Here is a 26,559-nt window from a genome sequence, read left to right as displayed (position 1 = left end):
ACCTCTTGTTTTAATAATACAGAACTGCTATGGGGCTCCCTGGCCTGTGTCTTGCTGTTTCTTGCTTCTCTGGGTAAAAGATTATGTCTATAAATAAATGCAGCCCACTCCTGCTTTTGGTGGATCTACTTTTCTGAGTATTCATATTGCAGTGTTAGGTCATAAATGACATACCTCTCCTCAAATGGAGTCTCTGGCTTAGAAGGCAATTTTGCTTTTTCAGAAGTTTCCAAGCCTTTAGATGCTGGCAATAATGAAGGGATTGAAACTTGCAAGATGCTGGTGTGGAACTGTAATGTAATAATAAAAAACCCCAAATCAATCCATCAAACAAACAGAACATAAGCCACAGAGTAACAAAGAGATAAATAAGACAAGTCGTCTATTGCTAAAATTTCATACACCTGTGTTTAGAACTCTATCCTTATATTGATAAAATGGTTTTAGGACATAAACATCCAGAGGAAACATTCAGAAGAAGGTAATTTTTGAAGGCACATTTGAAGAAGACACTGAATATTGAGAAGAAGGCATAATAAATACCATTAAGAAAGTTAATAGTAAATCCTAACCACATTAAGCCCTGATTGACATCTTGGCCCTGACACACTTGACTAAGCGAACTTGACCTTAGGCAAGTCACATAACTGTGCATTCATTTTCTCCTCTGTAAAATGATAATGTCAATGCCTACCTTACAGGGTTGCAATAATTGTAGATGAAATTTGGTTAAAGAGTTTTGTAAACAAAGCACTATTTTCACTTTAATTTCTACCATTAGTCTAATATGGTAGTTAATTATTCTATATGTGCACAGGTTAACTAACTTCAGTTAACAGAACTGATGAAAAGTGTCATTAAAACAAATTATAATAGATTTTTGTGGCTACACTACTTAAAACACAAAACTTAGTAGTAACAATATCATAGCAAAAACAACAAAAAAGCATAATACATTTTCTCCCCCAAAAATGTATGCTTTGTATATTCTAAGGATGGATTTTGTGAAAGGCTTGCTAAACACTGGTTTTCAGTAATTTCTGACAACCAGAGAGCAGTTAGATTGTGAGCCACACCATGAAGAAATAAATGAAGCACTTAAAAAAAAAATTCCAGTATAAAATGAAAAAAACTTGCCTCAATGAACTCACTTTTGAAAGTCAACCAATCCAAGACAGCTCTTGGCTTCTGGGAGTAAGTTAGTCAGGTAAGGACCCACACCAGGAACACACTTCTGAGTGCCAACCAGTCAACAACAGCCTCACCTTCACAACCACTCACAACTGATGCCAGCTCACTCCTGCCACTTGAAAGCCCAATGACCTTGACCCACCAACAAATTCACTTACTTAAATAAGCAATAAAAACAGTTTTGTGAGATTTGTTTCAGTTACTGAGTGGCAGTCCCATCCTGTGATACTAGAAAAAGTTATAAAATGTGAAGTCTGTTAAAGATTGGGCACAAGATGGAGTCACTCATGCTAAGCCCTATATTAGCAAGCCTGTACATAACTACATTTCCTATGCTCAGCTTTCCAAGACAAGGAAGGACTAGGTCAACCAGTCAGCACTTCCTGTTCAGCACAAGTTACCTGGCTGGGGCCCAAGACCTCTATTCTATGTAAGGGAATAACCCTGTGTTATACCAATCAGCACAGGCCAAGTAAGACTTCCCTTTTCTGCTCCACTTTGACTATAACAGTTGATGGAATGCTGCTGGATTCATGAATCACTGAATAAAACCAACAGATCTTTAAAATTTACCCAGCTGAATTTTGTTCCTTAACAAGTCATATTATTATAAAATAGATTACTTCATTATCACTTTTTTCAGTTGGAATCTTTATGATTCATTCCAGGCAATTTATTTAACCACCATACCCATTTGCTGATGTGCACTCACTTCCTTGGTTTTCCTCCTTGGGTAAAATAGCTGCACTAGCAAACCAACCCATTTTCTAGATTTCCTTTAAAAATTTAGGGCTTTCACTCCAACCTCAAATTGCCCTCCTGACTTTTCTTTAAAGATGTGGCTGAACATCTTCAGTCATCCTAAAGTCATTTTTGTTCCAAACTTAGTATCTGTCATTAAACTGCAATTCACATAGTGAAGACTTTTGTTTTTTGTAAAGATATGAGGTTATCCGGGTATGTACCATATGGAACAGCAGCTGCTTTCAACAAATGGAGCACATGCCGTGGCCATCATACAGTATTTTATCTTTTAGTGTAAATATTTAACAACTAGAGAATTTTTCCCTCTAAAATAATTCTTATTCCTTAACTAACTCCTTAGGTTTTTTTCCTATCAGTTTTATTGAAAAAAATCTATGACAAACCTAGACAGTGTATTAAAAAGCAGAGATATCACTTCACCAACAAAGGTCTAGATAGTCAAAGCTATGGTTTTTCCAGTAGTCATGTACAGATGTGAGAGCTGGACCAGAAAAAAGGCTGAGCGCCAAAGAATTGATGTTTTCGAATTGTGGTGCTGGAGAAGTCTCTTGAGAGTCCCTTGGATGGCAAGGAGACCAAACCAGTAAATCCTAAATGAAATCAACCCTGAATATTCACTGGAAGGACTGATGCTGAAGCTGATGCTCCAATACTTTGGCTACCTGATGTGAAGAGCCAACTCACTGGAAAAGACCCTGATGCTGGGAAAGATTGAGGGTGGGAGGGGAAGGGGGCAGCAGAGGATTAGATAGTTGGATGGCATCATCGACTCAATGGACATGAGTTTGAACAAACTCTGGGAGATAGTGAAGGACAGGGAAGCCTGGCGCGCTGCAAGTCACAGGATTGAAAAGTCCTGGACACGACTTGGCAACTGAACAACAACAACTGACATATAGCCACTGTGAAAGTTTAGCCACTTTATATGATTGCATAGTTAAGTTTAATTAGCATTTATTACCTCATATAGATAGGTGAAGAAAAAGTTTTTCCCTTATGATGAGGACTTCTAGGATATACTCTCTTATCAACTTTCAAATACACAATACAGTGTTAACTGTAGTCCTCACGTTGTACATCACTTTCCTAGTACTTACTAATAGCCTTTGTACCTTTTGACTACCTTCATGCAATTCCCCTTCTCATCAATACCTTTTTAATGACACATTTCAGCTAAGAGAAATGTAGTTTTCTCATTCAATTGAAATTTCATATTTTAAGTAAAGATGCTATTTGATTACTTCTCACAATTTCCTATAATAAAATGTTAGAAGAGAGATGGACAAAGAAGGATCTGTTAAATATAAAGGAGCCAAGATTTAATTGAAAAATCAAACTGTTTCTCATTCCTAGTTTCCCTAGATCGAACACTACATATTAAAATTAAGAAATGGTTTCAAGGCAGAGATCAAGCACAGGTGTTGTCAGGAAAACAGCCTTAAGATGAAGCCACAGGTGTGGCTTTGTTAAGAGAGGAAAATTTGAGGTGGTGCTCTCCTTGAACCTTTCAAAAAGGTCAAAAAACTTTAAAGATAAAGGGATATCTCAGTGGCCTCACAGGGAACCTAAGGTTATGAAGGTTTTTTTGGTGAAGATATTTGTGGATATGATTTTATCTAATGGAGTGAATTATACATTGATTCATAAGAAATTCTAAATGTTTAGACTGAAAGGAATATAGCTAGTAGAAAATGAGAAGAAATGAAGGCTTTGTGACCTAAATGGACACTCAACAAAAAACTGCTGCTGCTGCTAAGTCACTTCAGTCGTGTCCGACTCTGCGACCCCATAGACGGCAGTCTACCAGGCTCCTACATCCATGGGATTTTCCAGGTGAGAGTACTGCAGTGGGGTACCATTGCCTTCTCTGCAACAGAAAACTACTCATCTGCAAATACAGGCTTCTTCTCATTAAAAAGGATGGCTCAAAAGGAAACCAAGAGCCTAGAGGACTAGGCTCCATGGAATTGCTATGGACTAGTGACACAGGTGTGCCTTGTATTTCTCTATTTTTCAATAGGAGTGCCTACAGCAGCTACGTTATGTCTATCCCACTACTGTACACTGGATGTGTGGCGGACAGACAGCTTGTCCTTTAAGTTCCAGGTTCCTTAAATAGAATGGAATGGTATTCACAAAGCTGTGCCCAAGAAAATGTACCCCAAGAGCTTCATCTATAACTTGACCTGATCTTTATGACAAGATCCAGGGATACTGATGCCAAACTGGAATGAGGCTGAGGGGTCTTTGAAGAGGGAATGAATGTTATTTTCCATGGGAGAGGGATATAAATTGTTGGAGTCAGACAGCCAAATATGGTTGCCCCGATATATCCCATCCCATGTATTTTTATGATATTGGCACTTGTTCATCAACAGGTAGAGTCTATGTTCCCACTCTTTGAATCTGGATGGACCTGTGACTATAGGAGAAGAGATTCTACACGACTTCTGAGATAAGTCACAAAAGGTGGTAAAATCTGCCCAGTCTTCTCCTTGGGACGCTCATCCTTAAGACCCACCACCACACTGAGAGGAAGCTAAGCCATCACATGTAGTTGTTCCAGTCTGAGTCTCAGCTGAAGTCCTAGTCAACAGTCTGCCTCACCCACCAGACACGTGAATAGAGTAGCCTTCAGATGACTCAAGCCCCTAGGTTTCTCACCATTCCAGCTGATGTCCAGGGGAGCAAAGACATGATGCTCCTGCCAAACCCTGCCCAAACTGCAGATTCATCAGCAAAACCAAGGTTGTGGTTCAAGCCACAAAGTTTTGGGGATGGTGTGCAGCAGAGAACAATAATAGATTTTGGTGCCACTTTGAAGTGAAAGTAATATAAGTGAGTTTAAGGCTGTTTATTTCCCTCTAGCTGCTTTGTTCAAGTTTAACAAATTGAAGGGGAAATTTTCTTCTCTTTTTTTAAATTTGAAAGTAGTCACTATTTATTAACTGATGAGATTACAAAAATAATCATGGTAGACACCCTAGTTCAAAAGACCTGTTGATCTGGTCTACTCCACCTTGCATCTCCACCAGCATCTCCACCTTCTATAAAATATGTGGTCTTTCTCTTCATTCCACCTTGTGAAGATAATTTGTAGGGCCGTAGGAAGGTGTTTGCTGCTTTAAAGCATTTTCCAATGCTACAGATCCCATGAAGCAGATCCTCCATGCAGATGATACCATATTTACCAAGCGATCAAGCAACCAATGTGTAGTCTGTCAAGGCAATTTGTTTCATCTTGTTTTGCCATAACTATGCTAGTAGATAATTCATTTGCTGACTTCCAGTTTGGGTACCTCCACGCAATACATGGCTCCACAATACCCAGCTTGTTAACCGAAGTCCATCACCTTTCCGTGTTACCATCACAAGTGACTAAAACTTACACAATCTCACATTGCCCCCACTTTATTCATTGCCTACTTATTTTTTAGTAAGTAGATTATAATCTCATATTGAAGACATCTATCTCCAAAGGATTCATATGTCTTTCCTGAATTATATAACTGATTTTGACATTGCCCAAGTCTTTATTTTTTTCCTTTTTAAGCTTTTTATTTTGTATTGGGGTATACCCAATTAACAAACAATTTTGATAGTTTCCAGTGAACAGCAAAGGGACTCAACCATACATATACATGTATCCATTCTCCCCCAAACTCCCCTCCCATCCAGGCTGCCACATAACACTGAGCAGAGTTCCATGTGCTATACTGTAGGTTTTTGTTGGTTATCCATTTTAAGTACAGCAGTGTGTACATGTCCATTTCAAACTCCCTAATTATCCTCTCCCTGATCCTTTCCCCTGGCAACCATAAGCTTGTTTTCCAAGTCTGTGAGTCTGTTTCTGTTTTGTAAGTAAGATCATTTGTATCATATCTTTTCGGATTCTACATATAAGGGATGTCATGTGATATTTTTTCCTTCTCTGTCTGACTTACTTCACTCAAAATAACACTCTCTAGGTCCATCCATGTTGCTGCAAATGGCCCAAACCTTTATTTATTAAAGAGAGGGGGGAAAAAAAGATGTTTCAAATAAAGACCCAGAGGTCATAATGACTGCCAAGACAAAGCAAGTCCGTGATCCAACTAAGAAAAGAATCCATGTCTTTGATGCTATCAATCACACTTTAACTTTCAGTGACAGAGTCTCTTTAACATGAAGAAACAATAAGTCTGTAAATACCTCTTCTGGAGCACTTGTGTTAAATGGGTCATGACTGGGAGATCCCCTTACTGGCGTCGGCGACAGGTTTTTCTCCAGATCACTAAAGCCCTGAGCATCCAGCAGGGTGGAAAAAGAGCTGGATGGAAGCAGGTCTTCAAAGTCGCCATCTTGGCCTAGGAAACAACAAAGCGCAGAGTGGACACCAGCAGCTTCTCACTTTTGGAAGAAGATAAGAATCCCAATGATCTTGAACATAAAGAGTTTTCTGATCCTTAAAAATCAAAGAGTCAACTTCTGGCATCCCTAAGAACAACAACATGGGCCCTAGGAACAACATCTTAAACTGGGAGCACCTAAGGTCCAGTGAGTATCCAGCACTGGTATTAATGGAGGTAATCAATTAATCAATAGTGATTTAACAGACATAACTATGGATTCACAGCATTGGCATTAAAGCTAACTTAGTCTGACAACCCTTCTATAATTTTGTGGCAGCATTTGGAGCTTTAAATATTTCACTTCAGAAATAACCTGTGGAGGAATTCCAGTAGTACAACAAAAGTGATTCTAAACAACAACAAAGTCACACACAACTCCATTTCCATCACGACTATGCTCTTGAAAAAAAATGTGCAAAGCAAAAAGGGAAAAGAGAAAAGATGATGACTCTTGGTCCCTCTTAAGAGGGTTCTTTACACCATTCATTTAATTTTAAAGCAGAAAGAATAATGACTTAATGGAAAAAAGCAATCACATAACCAGCAAAGTAGCAACTCTGAGAATTTTTTTTTAATGTGTCTAGAAATGAAAAGGATTAAGTGCTGAACAACAGTGCCAGACATTCTTTTTTAAAAAACAGAATGGTCCTTCCAACTAGTCTTTAACACAGAATGGCAAATCATTTACTTGTTTACAGATACTAACTAGACATAGCTTTTTAATTTAGATTTTATTAGATTTTTACTCTAATTTTATTAGAATTGAGGTATTCTTAGAATTGCCTGAGGATTTTCAAAGTAAATATAAATCCTACTAAGAAAGCACTGTTGATGAAACTCATTAGAACAGGACATAATTTCTAATGGTTTATAAAAATCCTTCTGTACAGGGTTAAAAACTCTCTCTTTCAACTAGACTATTTTTATATGCATAGATTAAAAAGACAGAAAGAATTACATGAAAATGCCAGTAGTGATCATGCCAGTGCAATTATGAGTGATTTTTACCCCTTTTCTCTATTTTCTAAAAGTTTTACAATATAGTCTAATTGCAGAAATCAATCTGCTCTTCTTTCATTTTGAAACGTTAGATTATAGTATTGAGATTCTATAAAGTCAAACAATGTTACAAATACTGTGACTATGCAAAACTACTATGTAAAATATTTACATAATAATTTTATGTAAAAATTAATTACAGAATCTGTAATATTCCTTAAAAGAGACTCTTGTGAAGGCATAGAAAATGCTGTGATGAGAACTGTCATGATAATTACAGGTTTACTTGCTCATTCAGATAACTATAAAGTCTTAATACATGCCAGGCCTCATGGACAAAAAGATGAAGATCCATTTTGTTCAAAGATCCTGGTCCAAAGGATTTTCTTTCTTTGTGAACCCATCAAAATTAAAATTTCAAAATCCCAAGTGTTCTACAAGTACCTTCCCAAAGACTTATTTTCACCACTTACTTTTAAAGTAAATAGCCCCACCTATGCAGTGTGAATGAACAAGAGAACTTCAAAGCTCTTAACATTTTTGCTTATTTTGAATGACCCCCAAAGCTTTGCCATACTTGAAGATGGCCAATTGGCCCATCAGCAGATAAAATAATAATAAGTACAACAAAATACAAGCTATTTTTACTTAGATGTTTTACAGACTTTTAAAAAAAGTATTCAAAGCTGAACACAATCCCCCTCAAGCCCTGCAATGCTCCTCCTCTAGGTTTCCCCCTCTTGGTAAGTGGAGCCATCCTCTGCTAGTTGCTTTAGCCAGAAATGTTCATCTTTCCTGACGCTTTCTTCTTTTTCACTTTGCTCATCTAACTCATCACACTATTAAGTCAAGGGTAACACCAAAATTGATGCTTTTGAACTGTGGTGTTGGAGAAGACTCTTGAGAGTCCCTTGGATTGCAAGGAGATCCAACCAGTCCATTCTAAAGGGACCAGTCCTGGGTGTTTATTGAAAAGACTGATGCTGAGGCTGAAACTCCAATACTTTGGCCACCTCATGCGAAGAGTTGACTCATTGGAAAAGACTCTGATGCTGGGAGAAATTGGGGGCAGGAGGAGAAGGGGACAACAGAGGATGAGATGGCTGGATGGCATCACTGACTCGATGCACATGAGTTTGGGTGAACTCTGGGAGTTGGTGATGGACAGGGAGGCCTGGTGTGCTGCAATTCATGGGGTCGCAAAGAGTCGGACACGACTGAGCGACTGAACTGAACTGAACAGCAAAACAGATTTCCAATCAGCACTATCAAATCTTCCCACTGTAATACTGCAAGGTTCTCTTGACTGGTTTCCCTTCCTTCCAACACTGCTGGAATAGTCCCAGTGGTCCATAGTCCATGATGCTCCATCTGTCATGTCACTGACTTGTTAAGACCCTTCAGTGGATCCTCTGGGCTGAAATGAGAGCTGAACTCCTCACTTGCATGATCTGGCTGTGTCGCTTCTATTATCTTATCTGTCTCACTCTCCCCTCTGCCCACGACCTTTCAGGCACATGCGTCTCCTTTTTTTTAATTGGAGTATAATTGCTTTACAATGTTATGCTAGTTTGCTGTACAATGAATGCTCTATGTACACACACTGAGGTCCTTTTCCACCGAGGTTCTCGCACATGCTGTGATTCTCTCTCTGGAATGTCCCCTATACGTGGGGATGGCTCTGTCTGAGCAACCAAACAAGACCGCACTCAGCAGCATACACTTTTTCTGGCAGAGAAGAGATGCCTAATAACTTTGTTGAATGAATGGATGACCCACCTAATTTGAAATAATAGCAATTGAGGCCAAATGTAAAAAGTTTACAGCCAGGTAAAATCAACTCAAGTAGAAAAGCTCTTAGAGCTACATACCTTTTTTACCTGGAGCCAAAACCACTGTTTCTTGCATTTTCTTATACCTGTTCAGACACTGTCGAAGATCTTCTATTTTCCGATCCTATTAATAAAATAATAATTTGTAATATTGTGGTTTTAAAACAATAAAAGTAATTGTGACACAAAGAATGAGCAGACGTGAATTATTTACATTATTCAAAGAATAGTTCTAAACTTTAATAAAACTGCTAATGTCTAGAATATTTTTCCTACATACATCAGAGATATAGAAAAAGTACCTCTAAATTTAGAGATCCTATCCTTCAGCTGCCATCTTTAAAAAACAAAAACAAAACAAGGTAATAAGATACAAAAAAAAGCCAAGAAAAAAATCAACTTTAATTACTCTCCTCTCTAACATAAGTCAGAGCTGGAAAGAAAGATCTATACTTGTTATCTTCATCAGCCACCATCAATCTCCATCTGGTTTTCCCCTTCTCAAAACACTCTGTCAAAGTTGCTTCAATTAGTCATCAGGGACCTTTCTCTTCGGGGCTTCTCAGGTGGCGCAGTGGTAAAGAATCCTCCTGCCAATGCAGGAGCCACAGGAGACACAGGTTCAGTCCCTGCGTTGGGAAGATTCCCTGGAGTAGGAAATGGCAACCCACTCTGGTATTCTTCCCTGGGAAATCTCATGGACAGAGGAGGCTGGCGGGCTACAGTCCATGGGGTTGCAAAGTGTCGGACACACAGCACACACGCACGACCTTCTCTTTACTAAAAACAATGGACACTTTTCATCCTTTTCCGAATCTGATCTCCAGGTGGCACTTGATTGGCCCCCACTTTCCTTCTTTCATTTTCCTCTCCACTCTTTCTTTTCTTCTGTCTTGATTTATTAATCCTTGAGCAGATGAATATTCTACTTTCATTACCCCCAACTCCACCCCAAGCTATCGTCCCAACCCAGAATATGAAATGTTAGAGCTTCAGGGTTTTCTCCCTTACCCTATTCTCTTCTCCCAGGCCCTCAGTTTGGTAGATGATGAACATGGGTCCCCTAGCTCCCTGCAACATGTATTTGGGGCATGACCATATGACCTACTTAGGCTAATGATATATAACAAATGTGGTTCAAAGCAAAGGCTTGAAAAGTAGTTGCACACTGGGGCGTGTCCTCTCTTGCTGCCCTAGGAACTCTGAGGCCACTATGTGAAGAAGCGTAGGTTAGCCTAATGGAGGTAGGGGGATCATTTGGAGAAGACACAGCCCAGTCTTGTCAATCACCAGACATGTGAATTACACCATCTTAAACTATCCAGCCCCATCCCAGCCACCAGCAAATGGTCGAGGATCAGCAAAGTCAGCCCGGACTAGAACAATCTAGCCAATCTACAGAAGTATGAGAATCAACAAATGTGATTTATTACAGAGCAAAAGCAAACTGATACATCAACTATAGTTTTGTCCCCACCAATCTACATAATTCAACTACATATTTCTCCTAAAATTGACAGGGTTCACTGCCCACCAACTTATAATCCTACATTAATCCTAAAATGTAGATTCATTCTCCAACTTTCTATGAGAAATCTCTGTAATGTCCCACAAACACATCACAAATTGAATACATCTAAAATGAAGCTCATTATTCGCCCCGAGTACTTGAGTCTCTGCTTGGATTCCCTTAACTCTTTTATGGGTACCCTCATTCAACCCACTGCCCAAACCAGAAAATCTTTCCCAAATCCAAAGATTTAAAAATCTTGCTAACCAGTGAATTTCTCTAAAACTCCCCCCCCTCCTTATCACTTCACTGCCACTGCCTTGTTTCCACATCTTCATTTCTCACCTATTTCAACAGCCTCTTAATTGTTGTCTTCATTTTCTTTCTTTTATTCTTGCTTCTATTCTGCCACCAGAATTGGCTTTTTAACACAGCAATTTAATTATGTCACTGTTCGAGGTCTAAAGCTGAGACCCCAAATCGTTAAATCATCAGCTTCACTATAGCACCCCCTCATACACTCATGTCCTCCACCTGTATCTCATGGCTCCAGAACTCTCCCAGTATGCCGTGGCTGTTTCAAGACTTGGTTTTGACTTGTGTTTTTGCTCATGGATCTTTTGCCCAGAACACTTCATTTTCCTGATGAATGACTCTTGCTCTCACTCAGGATTTGCACAAATATGTCCTCTTTGAAGGCTTCTTGGAACCACCAAGAAGTTAGGTCACTCTTGGTGCTCTTAGAGAAGTCTGAGCATCTAATAAGCCCTCATACAACATTGGGAGTTTTGCTTGCTATTGTTGCTTTTTGAGGGAGAGAAATGAAAACAAAACGAATTTTAGTGTTGTTTTTTTTTTTCAAACTCAATCTATGTGGACAGCTTGCTAATAACTTTTTTATTTGATGTGGGGAGAACTACCACAAATAAACCTATATATGGGTGGGTGGGTAGAATGAGTTTACTGAAAGGCAATAAACAGAGTTAGGCAAGAAAGAGAAGGAAGCTTATGATGAGAAAAAGATCAAGACAAAGTTCTTTAGCATTGGCTTGGTTTTTATTTCCTTGAAGTTAACTCTTTTTGTGGGAAAATGTCTCCTTGTTCTACTCATTAAGAGACAGAAGGGGGGGACAGTTCTGGTGACAGGATCTGAACCTGCCTGCTGGGTATGTGGTTGGTCAGGGAAGCCGAAGAGACACGTTACTTTATTAAGGGCCTGCGTCCCTGCTCTGAGCAGAATGCAGTGAGAAGAAGCAATGGCTGGAGGAGAAGCCCTCCTGGAGATGTTGGCATTAGGCCAGTGCATCTCAAACAAAGCCTAGTGCCATCTTGATTACGGTGCCTGTGCCTGTTTCCTGGCATCTCACCACGCAGAAGAGCAGAGATGATCCCAGATGGGAAAGAGGCCAGCAGTGTGAAGGAAGCAATGTGTTCATAGAGATTAAAGTCCACATGATGGTGAAGCTAAAACTGCCATGGCTACCTCCTTCAGAGTTCATATGGTGGCCCGGAATTTCCAGGGACCACAGAAAGGAGGTACTATGGACTATGTCCTTTCTCTCATTTGTCACCTGAATGTAAAAAGCTGATCTGATAGCTTCAACACTTTCTAAATTCAAGATGGTGGGCTGGGGGGATGGATTCTCTGCTGGCTCTACTTGTGCTATCCACTGACCCACTGAGAGCAGGTCCACTTGGGCAGGAAGGGAGAATGCTTCCCCTTAAAGTCAGTTGTTTAGGGGATGTTCTTTCAAACTAGGGTATCTGATGAAAATGCATGGAATGATCAAAATGATGATGTAACATATCCAAATAAACAGTTAAATTTCACCTACATACCTTTTCTTCATTTGCTGCCATCAAAGACTCCACAGCCTTTTTCATTTTTTGTACTTCAATATCTGAAATATCACAACATCAAGTCAGAAATGTGTTTTTTTAAACATGTGTGAAAATAATAAGAAACTACTGACTCTTCATGTTGAAATGTTTTAAGGTAAAAATGTTAATAATTTATTCTGCTTGTTTTTTTTTTAAAGGCACATTTACCATTTATATTCTCTTTTAGGGAAAAGCTGAAAATGAACATTTTCTATTATAGCTCACCTTAACAATCATCATTCTAGAAAAAAAAAACAACTGCCCTCTTTCAAAGCAAGAACAAAATCCTGATAAGAATGTTGAAGATGAAATTTCAGTGCCATAACAATAAAAACATGGAGTTTTAAAAGAAGAAACTTATAATAAAGCAGGTGAAAGTGATGAATGGCATATATATGACAAAAGCAGAGAAAATGTTCAGTTATAACCAAGACAGAGACACAAATGGTAACAGCCTGATGGAATGTGATATTTACATGAGTGTCATGCTAAGAAGCTAGCTGTAGATTCCATACAGAAGGATAATAAGTACGTTGCTTCATCTATAAACTTCATTTCCAATACTATCTTAAAATATATGGGCCAAAGTAAGTGATTCTCCTTAAAACTTGATATTCAAATAGAAAAGCATGCTACTTTAATCATAAAAACAAATATTTTAAATATGAAAAGTCAATCCAAAATGAGATCACAAATTAAAAAAATTAAAACAGAAAAAAGTTTAGCTAAAATTGTCTGCTTCCAAGAGAAAAAATACTACTGAAGGTGAATTTTAACACAATGATGCATCATCCAGCAGAGAGATAACATTTTCAATTACGGTATACTCTAGGAACTGCTTTTATTATTATTTTTTATGGCAAATTTCCTGAAGAATTTAACATCTGAAGGAAAGACCACTAAGGGTTTATCTTTATCCTGCATTATATAATCTAGGCTCTGTTAGTCAGCCTGGGTACAATTTCTTTTGTAACACAAGAGGGTATGTTTATAGAACCCCCTAATATAGATCTCAGTGAAAAAGTGGGCTACAAAACACTGGAAAGCAAAAGCAAGTTCAAAATGATTGTTAACTGTGGCAAATTTTAAAAACAGCAGGTTTTGACTTTCCTGGTGGTCCAGTGGTGAAGAACCCACCTGCCAATGCAGGGGACATGGGTTTGATCCCTGATCTGGCAAGATCCTACCTGCTGAGGGACAACTAACTCTGTGTACAACTACTGAGCCTATGCCCTCAAGCCCACACGCTGCAACAGAGAAAGCCTGCATGTAGTAACAAAGACCCAGTACAGTAAAAAATAAATAAATAAATTTATTTTTTTAAAAGCAGATTTTCATTGGAGTACAAACATTGTTTTCTCCTCTGACCCTGTATCTCAGGCCACAGAGAAAATGCTTCCTCGCCTCCACCAGTCTGGGGGGCTCTGCTGAATCCTGCAAAGCAAAGGGGCTGACTCAGGTACAATCTGCAAAATGGTCTTTTACTCCTGCTTCTATCGTCTGTTAGTTATCCTCTATTTTGTAAATTCTGAAGAAATGAGGAGCTTATTGATGAAGCAATTTTACATTTTTGGTGAGAGAAATGTTTTAAAAACACATGCAAAGAACAGTCCAAGTAGTACTTTGGGTGAATGTGAAGGCTCATGGAAATACACCAAAAACCTTACTTTTGTCTTTGAGCTTCTTTTTAAAATTTTCATCTGTGCAGGAAAACCCATTGAATTGGAAGTTAGCATATATTACAACAATAATATTTCAAAAGCACTATAATTTGGTCTCTTTTTACCTAAAGTAAAGAGACTTTAATCTCATAAAGACTGAATAGGAAGCATTATTTTATGACTTCAGGACTGGCACTATAATACCATAATGCTTTCTGTGAGGTTAGAACCTCATGTAATTAATCAGAAGACGTAAATCTGAGTTACTACCTCTGTTACTTCATCTTTCTGAGACTTGATTTTCTTATATTAAAATTGGGCCTTCCATGTACAAGTGCTTCTTAAACACTGTGATGAAAAACCAGCTAATGTTACATCAGTTGCTTTTTATATTTCCATTGTAGTCTGATCTATGACCCTCCTGAACATGATGAGGACACTGCTTATGTCATCTCCATCTCACCATTCAATTTCAACAGCACTGAAATGATCCATTTCCTGTTCAACAAGATGAGTCCACTGATCATGCAGTTAGATGTTATGTCAGCATCAGATTCCATGAGTTTCTAAACACCAGCTCTTAATGCCTATACCTGTCTGGCCAGGTACTGCTAACAAGTGGTCCACAGACCAGTTCAGTTCAGTCCAGTCACTCAGTTGTGTCTGACTCTTTGCGATCCCATGGACTGCAGCTCATCAGGCTTCCCTGTCCATCACCAACTCCCCGAGCTTGCCCAAACTAACGTCCATCGAGTCAGTGATGCCATCCAACCATCTCATCCTCTGTCTTATCCTAATCATAGACCAGTGCTAGTCCTCAAATCTGATTTTGGGTAGCATTACTCTAACGTAGCCTCTATAGCTCACAAGTCCTATGAATCCATTTTTCTCTTAAGACTCTTGAAAGCATAACCTGCTTGTGAATGTCCCCAAAGAAAGTACATTCTATATATGTGAAAACAGAGACAAAAGATCCATTTCCCTCAATGTTGGACGAACTGAATTTTCAGATGGATAGGGAGTTGTGATACCTGCAGATAAATAAAGCCAGGGCAATCTAAAGCCAAGAAGACTATGGAGGTAATCTCATTCAAGCCCCTCATTGCACAGAAAATTGCAATTTGGACAAGAACTTTCTCATGATGAGAATTTACCATGTAATAATTAACCACGTAGGCTTCCCTGGTGGTTCAGACAGTAAAGAATCTGCCTGCAATGTAGGAGACCTGGGTTTGATCCCTGGGTCAGGACAATCCCCTTGAGAAGAGAATGGCTACCCACTCCAGTATTCTTGCCTGGAAAATCTCACAGACAAAGGAGACTGGTGGGCTACAGTCCATGGGGTTGCAAAAGAGTTGCCACAACTGAGCAACTAACACAAAGACCAATGATTAGGCTTAATCTAAAATAAACATCCGCAAAAGTACAGCGGTGCCCTCCTCTGGCTGCTCAAGAGGAAGTTAACAGGTGCCCAAGCACAGTGAAGTCTCAGAGAAGTCCCTGGGGTCCCGGGCTCAGATGGCTTCTGCTGCTCCTCTCTCTTTGATGCTAATGTTATACATCATCTAACATCAACTTCTTTTATAGATTGTGACGGTTTTAACAAAAGAAAACAAATGTTTAATACATATTCTTACCTCGATCAAGAATTTCAATCCCTTCTCCTTTCATCTGGCAAACCAATTTTTCTTGTAGTCTTCTCACTTCAGATTCCTTCTCTTCCAGTTGTTCTTTCAGAGATGTCAGCTCCTCCTACAAATGATAAATTCATTCAAAAACAGTAGATTATGACCAAAAGGGAATATTCAGAGAGTCTGTTAACTCTTGAGTCAATAATTAGTTCTCATGAATGAAACAAAAAAAACTATAAGAATTTAGACACAAACTTCAGAAATCAGTGGCAATGATAAGCAGGAAGCAAGACAATTAATAAAAGTCCAATTTATAATAACTGTGGTATAATTATTTCAAGTTTCTCTGTGACCAAATTAAAAATGAATCTTTTGAATGTAATTAGGACTAGGGCAGCCCTAAGGTTTAAATCTTATGTTAAATAAAACATCTGACCAAGTTAATCAAAGAAGATAATCAAATTAGATGCTTAGTGTCATCAAAACAAAACAAAATACAAATTTGAAAAAATATATTAGACTTGCTTGACATTTATTCAGCATTTCAAGATGGTACTCATATTCCCTAGACAAGATAGAACTTAATTAGTGGATAAAGCAGCAGGCAATAAACAACTTTAAGTCATGGGACTAAATAATTCCTTCTCATCACTAAGGTAAAAGAAAAGAATCTCCTACAACAATGGGAAAAAAAGAGATTCTTTAATCTTAAAAAAAAAAAAAAACTACACAACTATTTAAGACCTTAAATCCAATGTTCTATTTACTGAAGTTTGTTTCAGCTGGTTATATTTAACACAGGAAATAAAGCTATGCAATGCTAATAAGTGTGCCTTTATTTTCAATATAACATTTTATTTTCAGTTGGTAAAGATACCTATTACGTTTAGCATTATGAGAAGATGTAGCTCTCCAAAGCAGCTAAGAAGTTGGCCTATTATAGTTTTTACTTATGGTGGGAATCGACACCAAATATAAGGAATTTTCAGTAGCCCTGTCAAGAAGTGCTGCCATGAGCTTACTATGCTTCTTTATAGTTCTACTATGCTTACTAAACAGTAACATCTACTCACTGCCATGGTAGCATTAGCTGATGCATGCATTTACCTTTGAGAAAGTCTTGAAAGAATAAGACCATTTATTACTGATACCAAAGAGAAGTCTTTCCCAGGTGAACTTTTGCAATTATTTTACCATGCTTGGATCTCATTCTAAGACAATGAGATTTAATTTATAAACAAATACTTTCATTTTACAAGTTTATTACTTTTCACTATTTCATATGCTTCTGAAAACAATATTAAGGATCGCAATGTCCCTTTAAGTAGCTTTACACATATTAAAAAAAAAAAGGAAGGGGACACACACAAAAAAATGAATGCACACACCACTAAAAACACCATCACAGCAAAACAACACAAGCCAGAAAGCAACAGGCCATGGACCCATTACCCAAGGTCTACTACACCTTCAGTGATTCCCACTTTTGTTCCATCCGCTGCTTTTCATACTGCATCTGACCCACCTTGATTTTCATGCTAGAAAGTTTGGCCATTAAAGACTGGTAGAGAGACAGGAGTGAAAGAAAACTACAGATAGAAAAAGACAAGCTAAGTAACCAAGAACACAGTACCGGTTTATAAAGGAGATTAGATAACTGAGAGAAATGACAGGTTATGTTCTATCAAATTAGTTAAACCCTGGTTCTTATTCAAAATTGTTGCTGTTCAGTCACTAAGTTGTGTCCAACTCTTTTGGGACCCCATGGACCTGCAGCCTGCCAGGGTCCTCTGTCCATGGAACTTTCCAGGCAAGAATACTGGAGTGGGGTGCCATTCCCTTCTCTACTTATTCAGAATGTGAAAGTTGCTCAGTCGTGTCCACCTCTTTGCGACTCCATGGACTATACACTCCATGGAATTCTCCAGGCCAGAATACTGAAGTAGGTAGCCTTTCCCTTCTCCAGGGGATCTTCCCAACCCAGGGATTGAACCCAGGTCTCCCGCACTGCGGGCGGATTCTTCACCAGCTGAGCCACAAGGGAAGCCCAAGAATACTGGAGTGGGTAGCCCATCCCTTCTCCAGCAGATCTTCCCGACCCAGGAATTGAACCAGGGTCTTCTGCATTGCAGGTGGATTCTTTACCAACTGAGCCACCAGGGAAGCCCTTATTCAGAACAATAGTGTTTAAATTCTAGATGGTCTCCAGCTTGGGGAAAAACTTTGTTCACTTGTAAAATGCCTTAAAATGTCTTCTTTATCACATTCTAGGTGGAAAATGTATTTTATCTATATTACTGATCATGGATAAGTAGTGGAGCCACTTATGTAAAATTTTTCGCCATTGTGAAAACTTACCTTGGTAGATTTCAGCTTTTTCTCATACTGAAGTCTTTCATTTTCCATTTCACTGACTCTTAACCTCAAATCATTGATCTCCTGCATTAGCCCCTGTCCAAAAAGAAACAAGGAAATACATTAGGAAAGCAGTAAACACCATTTTACCTACCAAAATAGCAGTTTGGAAATCCTCAGTCAATGGCTTTTGGGTTAGAGCTGGATGAATGAGATTAGACAAATGGGAATGAATGTGTCTCCTTGAGAATCTTTCCATTGAATCTTTCCATGGATCCACTGAAAGATCCATTGAATCTTTCCCCTGAAAACACTGTCTCTGCCCTAAAATGATGGGACTGATTATGGAAATGAAAAGTGACAGTAATTTTTAAGAAAGGTAACTGATCACTTGTTATCATTAAGCAAATATTTCTAGATTAAAAATCACTATATGAACTCCATCTTTTTAAAATAATCCAGAGAAATTTTCTTTAGTAAAGTCATTTACTTTTAGGGCCTTTTCAGTGATATATGGATATTTATAAAAATATTTTTCTAACTTCTTAATTTGTCTACAAAAGATACATATTGTTCCTCAACCCAATCTGGGAGAAACGAATGAAATTCAAACACTTTAAACCAAGGATTCCAAATTTGAGGTTAGATGAGAGCCCTGTCATTTACAAATATATTCAGCATCATAATATAATTTTATGTTTGGAAAAAAGCAAAAGAAAGCAACCTTAATGTTTTCATAATACAATCATACACCTTTTCTACTTTTATTTTAGAAAATCTAATTTGTTTGTAAACATTGCCTAAATATTCTGAGCAATAGTGACATATTTTTGTCCACGGGCCAGAGAGTAGGAAAAAGAAATTAGAATGCAAAACAATACTATGTCATCCAGAAGAAGGGCTCAAATAGTCTGTGAAGACGCCTCTTCTCTAACAACAAGGTATGAAGCTTCCACCGATGGTTAATGTGTTTTTGTTCCTCTCAAGATATTTATTCCTGAGCCACAGATTCACAGGTAACAGAAAAGAATTACACAAGAACGCTATAAAAAACAAACAGAACAATGCTATTAAAGTGTAATGATTCAACCTCACAGAGGTCAGGTAAAGGATGCTCTAGTGAAATATACTTCTCAGAAAACCTACAGGTTTTTAAATTGTAGTTTCTTGTAAAATGGGGCAAAGTATTACCTAGTATTACATAATACTTTTGAATATTATAACTATTAATACAGTGTTTCAATAAAAAGCTATCTTCTGTTTATGAATGCCATAAATAACTGTTTGACATCATTTAATAACATTTTAATTGTGATTAAGTTGTGATTTAGTTTATCTGTAAGTTCAAAATTCAAGTAAAAGGAAAAAGTCAGTTTCTCCTATTCATTTATCTACCATTTATTAAGCACTCTTGCATAATACGAGTTCTTAGTAATCTTCTTTAATTAATCTGGTCTTCCACAGATATATTTTCCCACTTATTGCTATAAGTGAATTCTATTTGGATTGGAATTCTATTTAGATTGTTTCACTTCTGTTGTTGAATTGTTGATTGCTGGAATTCCTCAGCTTTGAATTCTATTTAGATTGTTGTATTTTACCACTTCCTTTAGAAATGGTGGCAATTTGTAAAGAAGAAACAAATGAAGAAAACAGAATTAAAAATTGAGGTCATTTTTCTATTAAAAAAGAACTACCCAATTATCCCTTGAGACAATACTGTAAGTATGAACATAAATTTTTAATCTGAAAGAAGCCCTATCTTTCCATGATAACTCAAGCTAGAAAATCTGGAAGTAGCTCCTAAATATGAAACTTTTAAAAATGTAATACAAATTATTTCCAAGTAATTTCTTATCAGAAGTTCAGTACTTTTGAAAGTGAAAATCCGTTATCTTTCCCTTTTCCTTTGCAGAAAACTAGGGCTCCACAGAAACTCATTTCTGTTATCTGTATTCTTACCAGAAGGGGGCACTGTTGAATGATGCTAACCACCTATCAACAATTCCTGGGATAGGCAAGCCCTGTCTTCCAAGGTTTCAAGACTTCTCTACCCCTAATCTTTTGGAAGTGCCTACATTTCTACTTCTTCCCCACACTCCACTGTTTCCTTAGAAATTAATCTCCAGATAACCTAAAATCTTAAGACAAAGAATTTTGGATTCATGAAACAGCCAGAGAAACATTTCAATTAAGGGGAAAAGGTAGGAAAATGAGCATATTCATTTTAACTTTTTTAGTTTTAATCTTAAAGACTACTTCAATTATTTTCATATATAAAAGCAGTTTATAATATCCCATAGTCTCTAATCTCTAAAAGGCATGCTACATCTAACCAATAGTGCTGAATGTTTATTAGAAAGTTATTAGAGACTGAAGTTTACTAGAGGTTTGGTGACAAGAACACCTTGCATATGATTGAGGCAATGCATATGTGAAGCAAGAAAACACAAAAAAAGGGTTTTACAAAAAATGCAAACTCTAGAGATATAAATATTGCTCTGGGATCTTACAAGAAAAAATCATAAAACAGCTAGCTACTTCAACTTAGTCCTAACGGTTGGTTAACATCTCGTATCCAAATTAGGCACAGTTGAATGGGTTAAGACTTTCCCTAAAGTTTGTATGTATAGTAAGCCCACCCCTTAAGGCTTCAAAACTGCGAACTTCTTTCCTGACACCAGAGTTAGCTCTACTGCCGCCTTAGCTACCTGTTGACTGAATTCTACCACCATTTTATACAGCAGCTGTGGAGTCAGCGAAGGACAAAAAGGGAAAAGAGGAAATATCCAAACAGATTTTTAAAGAAAGCACAAAAGCAAGAATTTTAAAGAAACTAAGTAGTTTTCTAAGTTTTAAGAGCTCCAGTCTCAGTTAAACGAAAAAAGACTAACATAGGCGACTGATAAAGAGCTTTAAGATTAAAACGTGAGCTAGGTTGGGATTTCCTTTTGCTACTTTGGAAATAATACATATACCAAGACTTCCCAGTATAGTTATATATTTGACAGAAAATTTAACTTTAAAAATAGCAATGGAGTATTTGTTGTTGTTGTTCAGCCACTAAGTCATGTCTGACTCTTTGCAACTTAAGAGTATAAACCTTATTAAATTCAGATCTAGGAAGGACTTTCATACAGTGGAAACCATGTAATATAGCTCATATCATGATGGCATGCAGTCAGCATAAAATAAATATTTGAAATGAAAACAGAGGGGAAGAGTAAGTAAATGATTTCTTTATTCTCCTTCTTGGTGCCCATTTTGTAGCTAAGTATGACACTTCTCCTGGAGAAGGCAATGGCACCCCACTCCAGTACTCTTGCCTGGAAAATCCCATGGACAGAGGAGCCTGGTAGGCTGCAGTCCAAGGGGTCGCTGAGAGTTGGACATGACTGAGCGACTTCACTTTCACTTTTCACTTGTATGCATTGGAGAAGGAAATGACAATCCACTCCACTGATCTTGCCTGGAGAATCCCAGGGACAGGGGAGCCTGGTGGGCTGCCATCTATGGGGTCGCACAGAGTCGGACACGACTGAAGCTTGACTTAGCAGCAGCAGCGAAAGCATGTTTGCTATACCTATTTAAAAATCTACTTATTATATAGTGAATAATTTTGTGCCTAAATAAGAACTATTAGTAAAGTCATGCACTTGAATCCATTATTTCCACAATGAAGAGAATCAGTGTGGATGAACAGATGAATGGACAGACAGATGGATACATGAATGGCAGACAGATAGACAGAAGCTCCAAATGTCCTAAAGTCAAAAGTATTTTTAAAGGTGAGTGAAAGGATTAATATTTCATATCAAAAGTCTCAAAATAAAAGTTACTACTATCATTTAGTGATTAAAAAGTCAATGTAAGCTCATTCTTAAAAAGAAGTATGGATAATGAGGGCATATAGTAATTAACTGCCTCTCCTTCACAACTCCAAGGAATTTCAACTTGTTCTAGAAATATATGTGTGTGAGATATATAAGTATGCATATATATAAATTAAAATGAAAGTGTTAGTTGCTCAGTCATGTCTGACTCTTTGTGACCCCATGGACTATAGTCCACCAGGCTCCTCTTGTCTATGGAATTCTCCAGGCAATAATACTGGAGTGGGTGGCCATTCTCTTCTGCAGGGGATCTTGCTGACTGAGCGATGGTCTCCTGCTTTGCAGGAGATCTCCCTAAGGATTGTAACCCACCAGGTTTCTCTGTCCATGGGATTTTCCAGGCAAGAATATTAGAGTGAGTAGCCATTCCCTTCTCAAAGGATTTTCCCAAGCTGGGGATTGAATCTGGGTCTCCTGAATTGCAGGCAGATTTTTAAGCTGTCTGAGTCACCAGGGAAGCCCCTATATCTATATATATATATGTATGTGTACATATATATGTGGTTAAGTCACTTCAGTCGTGTCTAACCCTTTGTGACCCCATGGACTGTAGCCCAACAGGCTTCTCTGTCAATGGAATTCTCCAGGCAAGAATAGTGGAGTGGGTTGCCATTTCCTTCTCCAGGGGTATGTGTGTGTATATGTATATGTATAGAAAGCGAGAGAAAGGGCACCACTTACCTCCGTGTCTCTGAATCTATCTTCATAATCCAATCTGTCCTTCTCTACAGCTGTCAGTTTTAACTTTAAGTTAGATATTTCAGCCATCAGGTCCAACTTCTGAGTTTCTAAGGATGTCCTACTCAGAAGCTCCTATTAGAATTGAAGAGATACATGCAAAAGTTGCTTTATTATAAACAGTCACATATGGATGTGTCTTTCTTACGATTGTAAAACAGTATTATTAAGTAGAGGATGTGAAGATTAATTCTAAACAGATACATCTGGAAAAATTATTTGCTTTAGTTAACCTTCATTGAGCCAAACTAGTGTTCAATAAGCAGCACATGTCTGCTTTTTTGCGAGATATATGTTTTATTGACAAACACATATATAAACTTACATATTCTTTTTTTTTTTAACTTATATATTCTTAAGCCTGTGATAACACTGATGATGATATTATATTTGCTATGTGAAAGGTACTGTTTTCACATGTACTAAGTGGTTCAATCTTCAAAATAACCTTATGATATAGAAACTCATTAGGATAACCCATGAATTATCCTTGTTCAAAGGTTGAGCCTCTTGATGAAGGTCAAAGAGGAAAGCGAAAAAGTTGGCTTAAAACTCAACATTCAAAAACTAAGATCACAGCATCTGGTCCCATCACTTCATGGCAAATAGATGGGAAAACAATAGAAACAGTGAGAGACTTTTATTTTCTTGGGCTCCAAAATCACTGCAGATGCTGACTGCAGCCATGAAATCAAAAGACACTTGCTCCTTGGAAGAAAAGCTATGACCAACCTAGACAGCATATTAAAAAGCAGAAACATTACTTTGCCAACAAAGGTCTGTCTAGTCAAAGCTATGGTTTTTCCAGTTGTCACATACGGATGTGAGAGTTGGACTATAAAGAAAGCTGAGCACTGAAGAATTTATGCTTTTGAACTGTGGTATTGAAGAAGACTCGAGAGTCCCTTGGACTGCAAGGAGATTCAATCAGTCAATCCTAAAGGAAAATATTCATTGGAAGGACTGATGTTGAAGCTGAAACTCCAATACTTTGGCCACCTGATGCAAAGAACTGACTCACTGGAAAAGACCCTGATGCTGGGAAAGATTGAAGGCAGGAGGAGAAGGGGTCGACAGAGGATGAGATGGATGGATGGCATCACTGACTCAATGGACATGAGTTTGAACAAACTCCGGGAGATAGCGAAGGACAGGGAAGCCTGGCATGCTGCAGTCCATGGGTCACAGAGAGTCGGACACAACCGAGCAATTGAACAGCTGAGGAAGCTAAGGGGCAGAGAGGTTAAGAACTTGCAGAAAGTCATTACAGCAAAGAAATGGCAAAGCATGGACCCAACCTAAACAGTCCTACTCCAGTGTGTAGTCTACCCACTGTATGACAGGTCCTCTAGCAGACAAGCATCATACATGTGTGTGTGCCCACATATGCTATACATTTTTTCCACTAAGAGTCATATAAGGTACTTGTGTGTTAGTCACTCAGTTGTGTCGGACTCTTTGCAACGCTATGGACTGTAGTCCCCCAGGTTCCGCTGTCCATGGGATTTTCCAGGCAAGACTACTGGAGTGAGTAGCCTTTCCCTTCTCCAGGGGAATCTTCCCAAGCCAAGGATCGAACCTGGGTCTCCTGCAATGCAGGCAGATTCTTGACCATCTGAACCACCAGGGAAGCCCTTTTTCCTAGTCCTAAAATATACACTCATGGTTGGAAATGAGGCAACCATATGAAAGCATAAAGAAGAAAACAGAAATCATAATATTTTATTCCAGACACTAATTGCAATGAACACTTTCTATTGTGTGTATTTGTTTGGAGACCCACAACTCTAAGTTTTTGCTTAAAATAAGCCAGTCTAAGTGAATCATACAATTCACCACTGTATCAGAGCAAACACAACATACAAATGTAGCATCTCAAGCAGTTCAGCAGGGAAGCCCCGCCTCTGAACATACCTGCTGCAGCATTTCTTCTGTGGCATTCAACTTCTCTCTGTGCTCTTCAAGGCAAAATTCCAAATCGCGAATCTTCTCTCCCTGAGCCTCTACCTGGTCTGTCAACACACTCACCTGTATACAGCGCAAAATACCGTTATGGATTAGGAAGAATTTGGGTCCCACTGCCAACTTTATTTGTCTATGGAGAACACAAACTGGGATGATGTTACCAATCATTTGGTTGTTTAAAAAAAAAAAAATCTAAGAATTAATAAGAAACCAGCCCTTCACACACTTATTCACATCATGCGTGTTGGTTTGAGGATTCCTCTTCAATTTTTAAGAAAGTTAGGGCTGAATTGGGGATGTGCAACACTTTATAGGATAAAAACATTGCAACTCTTTATGAGAAAGAGCATGTAGACAAATTATCTTTTTTGGAGGGTCTGGTGAGGATGGGAGACAGTATTAGAGATTAAGAGAGGAAACGGAGTTAATATTAGAAACAGAAGTCCTCAAGGACTATTTAGTTTTTTGTTTTTTTTTTCCCCCCAAAGTGGTCTGTGGAGGGCTCCCCTGATAGCTCAGTTGGTAAAGAATCCGCCTGCAATGCAGGAGGCCTGCGTTCGATTCCTGGTTTGGGAAGATACCCTGAAGAAGGGAAAAGCTATCCACTCCAGTATTCTGGCCTAGAGATGTCCATGGACATGGGGTTACAAAGAGTCGGATGTGACTGAGCAACTTTCACTACTGACTGAAAGTGGTCTGTATCATTTATTTACTGAAGTAAAATATTATAACATTATATTAGTTTTAGGTATTCAATGCAATGATTTGATACTTGTACACAATACAAAGTGATCATAACAAGTTTAGTCGCCATCCGCCACCATACAGATGACTCCCTGCACTCATTCCAACTATCCGCTAGTACCTTTCTTCTCTGGTAACCATCAATCTGTTCTCTGTATCTATGAGTTTTGTTTTTTTCATTTGTTTTGTCTTTTAGATTCCACTTATAAGTGAAAACAAGTGGTATCTGCCTTTCTCTGTCTTGACATTTCATTTAGCATAATACCCTCAAGGTCCAGTAACATTGTCACAAATGGGAAGATTTCCTTTTATTTATGACAGAGTAGTATTCCACTGTAAATATATATACTATATACCACATTCTCCTTTTTCTTCTTTTTAGTCTAAACTTTTTGTTTTATATTGGGGTATAGCGTATTAACAACACTGTGACAGTTTCAGGTGAACAGCAGAGGAACCCAGCCATACATATATTAATACATGTATACATTCTCTTGCAAACTCCCTTCTCATTCAGGGCTGCCACACAACAAGGATTATTCAGTTTTGATACTTGACAAAGAATACAGAAAAGAATCCTGGGAATCCAAATTCTATGAGATCTTTCATGATCCCACTGTCCACAAATGTGTTCAAAAGCCATGATATAGCTCAAAGGTCCAAGAGGAGCCACTGGGTTGGTCTTTCATCCTCAGTGTTTATTGCAAATCTCTGAGCCTTCCTTCCAAGGATCACCAGCCTAGTAAATATGCTTGTGTTTTTTTTTTCCCCCCTACCACGCAGCTTGTGGGATCTTAGTTCCCTGACCAGAGATCAAACCCAGCCACAGCAGTGAAAGCATCGAATCCTAACCACTGGACCACCAAGGGATTACCTACGCTTCAGTTCTTTTAGCTCAAAATACCAAAGTAAAACTATTTGTCAAGGATTTAAAAGACTGTGAAAGACAGGAAAACTCTGATTTAACCTACAAACAGGACCCCACTACCCACTTTGTGTTGTT

General features: G+C 38.3%; 1 protein-coding gene across 10 annotated transcripts in view; it reads right to left on the bottom strand.

The window, feature by feature from the left end:
• PPFIBP1 (PPFIA binding protein 1) overlaps positions 1-26,559 on the bottom strand; it is a 205,777-nt gene that overhangs the window by 21,484 nt on the left and 157,734 nt on the right. For 5 of the 10 annotated variants that reach the window (XM_025283426.3, XM_044941280.2, XM_025283425.3 and 2 more), the window contains 10 exons: positions 24,762-24,875; positions 22,791-22,922; positions 18,220-18,312; positions 17,330-17,422; positions 15,868-15,982; positions 14,237-14,269; positions 12,528-12,589; positions 9,218-9,302; positions 6,148-6,302; positions 175-290 (listed from right to left, as the gene is read on the bottom strand). In XM_025283426.3, coding sequence (XP_025139211.2) covers positions 175-290; positions 6,148-6,302; positions 9,218-9,302; positions 12,528-12,589; positions 14,237-14,269; positions 15,868-15,982; positions 17,330-17,422; positions 18,220-18,312; positions 22,791-22,922; positions 24,762-24,875 — 998 coding nt within the window. The remainder of the gene's footprint in view (positions 1-174; positions 291-6,147; positions 6,303-9,217; positions 9,303-12,527; positions 12,590-14,236; positions 14,270-15,867; positions 15,983-17,329; positions 17,423-18,219; positions 18,313-22,790; positions 22,923-24,761; positions 24,876-26,559) is intronic. The other 5 variants (XM_044941282.2, XM_044941285.2, XM_044941284.2 and 2 more) reach the window with 3 other exon arrangements.

The sequence above is a fragment of the Bubalus bubalis genome, chromosome 4 (assembly GCF_019923935.1).
Source record: "Bubalus bubalis isolate 160015118507 breed Murrah chromosome 4, NDDB_SH_1, whole genome shotgun sequence".
In the NCBI taxonomy this organism is placed as follows: domain Eukaryota; kingdom Metazoa; phylum Chordata; class Mammalia; order Artiodactyla; family Bovidae; genus Bubalus; species Bubalus bubalis.
Note: the sequence above shows the minus strand (reverse complement) of the source record. Positions and strands in the feature narration are given on the sequence as shown.